Source organism: Aptenodytes forsteri, unplaced genomic scaffold (genome assembly GCF_000699145.1).
Source record: "Aptenodytes forsteri isolate BGI_AS27 unplaced genomic scaffold, ASM69914v1 Scaffold62, whole genome shotgun sequence".
NCBI lineage: Eukaryota > Metazoa > Chordata > Aves > Sphenisciformes > Spheniscidae > Aptenodytes > Aptenodytes forsteri.
In genome coordinates, this window is record NW_008794595.1 from 3083797 (window position 1) to 3087848 (window position 4052).

The 4052-nt window shown below is 36.0% G+C and overlaps 1 protein-coding gene across 1 annotated transcript in view; it reads left to right on the plus strand.

Annotated features, from left to right (window-relative positions):
- Nucleotides 1–3583, plus strand: part of TRPA1 (transient receptor potential cation channel subfamily A member 1) — a 71826-nt gene extending 68243 nt beyond the window's left edge. The window contains exons 26-28 of the mRNA XM_009272666.2: nt 724–834; nt 1356–1453; nt 3352–3583. Coding sequence (XP_009270941.1) covers nt 724–834; nt 1356–1453; nt 3352–3583 — 441 coding nt within the window. The remainder of the gene's footprint in view (nt 1–723; nt 835–1355; nt 1454–3351) is intronic.
- The last annotated feature ends 469 nt before the right edge of the window (nt 3584–4052 follow it).

The window sequence follows — 4052 nt, forward strand, 5'->3', positions numbered from 1 at the left end:
CCCCGGTAAGCAGCACACCTCTCTAGAGAGTGCGTCCAGTCGGCAAATGGGTGCCTCCGCACCTCTCAGAAGAGTTGCCTACTACTATCACCCGTCGCCTTTTCTTAGTGGCGCTGGTTGTTATACGGGGGTCAGATCGGGCTGCATTACTTAGCTCCAGTGCTTCTCCTGGTGTGACAGGATATACAACATACTTGTTTCTACCCAAGGGAAAACTCCTTCTCTCACAGGCATTCCACTGGCATCTTAATCTATACTGACTCTGTCATAATCTAGTAAAAGGATATGGCACAATGAAAGAGAGAAAGATCACTCTCTTTCCCATTATTATTTGGTCTTAAAACCCGTGGCTATGATAGGTATTCTGTCTTTTGAACATTTCTGCCCTGTAATTCTATACTGCAACCCACAGTGTACAAAGGAGCTATTAAAGCCATTACACAAGAGCTAACTCAGTTTTGGAACCATTTTAGTTATAAGAGTGCACATCTATGTGGAATAATTAATTCTGCTAAGATACTCAATACTGTTACGACTTGATGGTTTTAGTGTCTGGGCTGGACTGTTCAAATATTATACCATTGTTTGCAGTGTAGATATCCTCTGAGACTTGACATCTAGATATAGTGATTTGAATATAATTACATGATGGTTATCTTCACTTGATAATGTGTCTTTATCTTAAGAGAATATATCTTATTCTAAATGCAAAACTACGTTTAGGTTAATCTTCACACCAACTTAGAGAAGAAGCTACCATTTTGGTTCTTAAGTCGGGTGGACCAGGAATCAATCACTGTATATCCCAACAGACCAAGATACTGTGGATTTATGGTAAGATGGTGAATCTTAGATAAAGAATTCTTACTAAAATGTGATATGATTGACTTACTTTTTACACAGATTGCTAGGAACATTGCATTAATAAGACTCAATCATTAACTGACATCAGTGGAATCATGATTAGACCTTGACTAACTTCAGTGAAAATGATAAATCAGTTTGAGTGCAGCCTAACTTATTCAGATACAATTAGTGTTTGAATTCTCAGTGACCTGTGACTTTACTAAGTGAGACAAGCTACGAAAGTTACTCAGACCGAAAATACAATTACTCCCTTTTGGCATTTCTTCTTTTATTGTTCACTTTTCGTTTCAGCAGTGTTGGTAGACTGAATTTTCTGATTGAACAAATTTTGCAAAACAAATGCTTAATATACAAAAAATAACTTCATAACAGAAACTCTTTTCAACTTTAATGCTGTGTGGAGAGTGTTACCATTCATTTATTTGGGATTTTTAATCTATTGTCAGACTATAATACCTGATTTCAGTTTGGTTCCATGTTTTGTTTAGAGCGTGTTCCAGTATTGCTTTGGGTGTGAGGACTCTACCACAGATGCACAGAGCACTGATACAACGTTAGAACTGGAAGTTCTGAAGCAGAAATACAGGTATTTGTTGTGTTATTCTACTGCTGTAAAAATAAGTAGAACCAATATTATAAATATACTCCTGTTTTAAAAAGTGTTATACTCCTATTTTAAAAAGTGTTCGAAAGCTCCATACTGTACCTAAAAAGTCAATGTATCTAGTGTCCCTAAGTAAGCTCCCTCACTATGGTGACTTAGTATTTTATATTCTGTAATGTATTTACCTTCAAAATACTTACGTGGTAGAGAAATATTTTTATCCCATGGCAGAGAAAGAGGACAGGCTTGTTTGCTCATTAAAGTAAACTGAAGTAGTGGGGAAAATGCATTTTCAGTTCAGAATTGGAGATTTGTGTATGGAGGTTTTCAAGGGTTATTTTAAACTCACAATTGATGTCATTCCAATTGGTTTGCAAATATACACAGTCTGTAACTGACTTTCCACTGGTCCGATGGTAAATCTGCTTCAGATTGTTTCCCCAAAAATGGATTGGTGTCCTGGTTCTCCTTTGAACAAATCAGCTGTTTCCCAAAGCCTTGAAAGGAATTCTCTGTTCTTACTTTTCTTACTCATCTTACCAATATATCCCTAAGAATGGTTTAGGAAGAGCCTTCTGTGAATGTACAGCTAGGAAAATCTGTTCTTTGTCACTCTGTCTCACTCTCCCCTGCTCTTTTTTCCTCTTTTTTTTCTTTCTCCTTTCTTTTTTTAATCTACTAAATTTTTGTCTCCCTGCACAGATTCTGATTAAGTATTTTTTTGCATGAAGGACTTAGCAAGAGTTGAAGGGGTGAGAATACACCCTACAGATGTAGGCAAACCATGGAATTTAACAAGTCTTTCTTCAAAGCCATACTACGTCAATATATTAGGAACCAGCATTGAACATACTCTTTTTGTTTCCCTACAGAGAGGGAAGAAAACTATAATTTTATAAAATTATTTGGAATAGAATAACTTGTGGCCATTTCACTATGGAAAGTTATATTCACTGCTCTGAAAATATTGGCTGAAAACTTCGTTTTGCTGCGTTGCCAGTATGTTTTTATTGTCAGAGTTCAAAACAGGGTTCAGTTCCTACTGAAGCTAGTGGCAACCAGTGCTGAGTGTATATGGTTTTGTTTTTTGATTTGGGGTGGGATTTTTTTTGCTTTGTATTAATGGTAGCTAATTGCTGCGCTATTTTAATTCTTTGGGGGGAAAAAAAGGCAACTACATCTACAGAAGCCCCAAACTGTTCTTCGCAGAGAACCTTTTCAGTCACAATGTGTATTTCATGCTGTAATTTTGTGAGTCTAGACATTCTGAAAAGTAGATTTTCAAAAAGCCTGTTTGGTAGTTTTACAAAGACAGTTTCTAGACACATTTCCCATTTCTTTCATTGTTTCTTAAAAGATAACAGATACTGTGTTCTGTATGCATAATGCTAACTGATGTTAACTTTATTTGTATCAATTGCACTTTGGATAGCACTTTAAAAGAGATCAGTAAGTGCCTTATCAGTATCTCTCATATGCTGTTAAAGTAGTTGTGAAATTCACTAAATATTTGTGGATGTTTAATTGCCATTGCAAATCTGTCCCTTTTTTCTTGCCAAACTACTTCAGTCAATGGGAAAAACTTTTGATAGAACTGTTCAGAATTTTTTTTTGAGAGTGAAGTTGCTCTTACCTTAAGTATCTAGTAAGTTACTTTTCTCAAGAACCAGGAATTTGTTCTTTAATCCTATTTCCTGAAACCTGCAGAAGTACCACAGCTTGAAAAATTAAATGTACTCCAGATAATATTCTTTGTTAGCAGAAGGGTGAACCTGAGAACTGTCAGGTCTTTCACATCTAATTTTAATGACTAAGATGTCCTTTGAAACCAAATGACAAAGCCTGCTCTATGCATATTTTTTTCTTTTTTGTTTTTTTAGGCTCAAAGATATATCAACACTGTTGGAAAAGCAACATGACCTCATTAAACTGATTATCCAAAAAATGGAGATAGTGTCAGAGGCTGAGGACGAAGACAGCAATGATTTATTTCAGCACAAGTTTAGGAAAAGGCAGTTAGAGCACAAGAATAGTAAATGGGATACAGTGTTAAAAGCTGTTAAAACAAACGTGCCTAACCCAAGCACAGAAAAGAACAATAGCTTCTTCTAGACATGGCTATGATATCACGTTGTATTATCATTTTGGTTTACTTTAGGGTCACTTCTCTTATTGTCTGTGCATAATGTTAATGTGATACATCATGTATTCAAGTATAAAAAAAGGCCAGATCCAAAAAAAGGATGCAGGTGCTGAAAACAGTGTTTAAGGAGACTGAAGATGTCTACATCCAAAACTGTGATCCTAAAAGTGGCTGGCTAATCAGGAAAGTGCCTAACTCACCAGATGCCAACCTTGCTGTCCTGACAGGTCCCAAGGCTTCTGTCTAGATCTGTTCCTGGATTTGGCCCTAATACTCTTAGGTCTGTACTTAATTACATTATTTTCTGTTACGAGTATTTTTAGAATTTCCGAATTTTTTAGAAATTCAAACTCTAACCATTTAGTATTCGGATGTTTTGAGAGAGCCGATGGGCTTTATGTAGCTTAAAGAAAAAGTAAGAAACTAACCTGACAGATT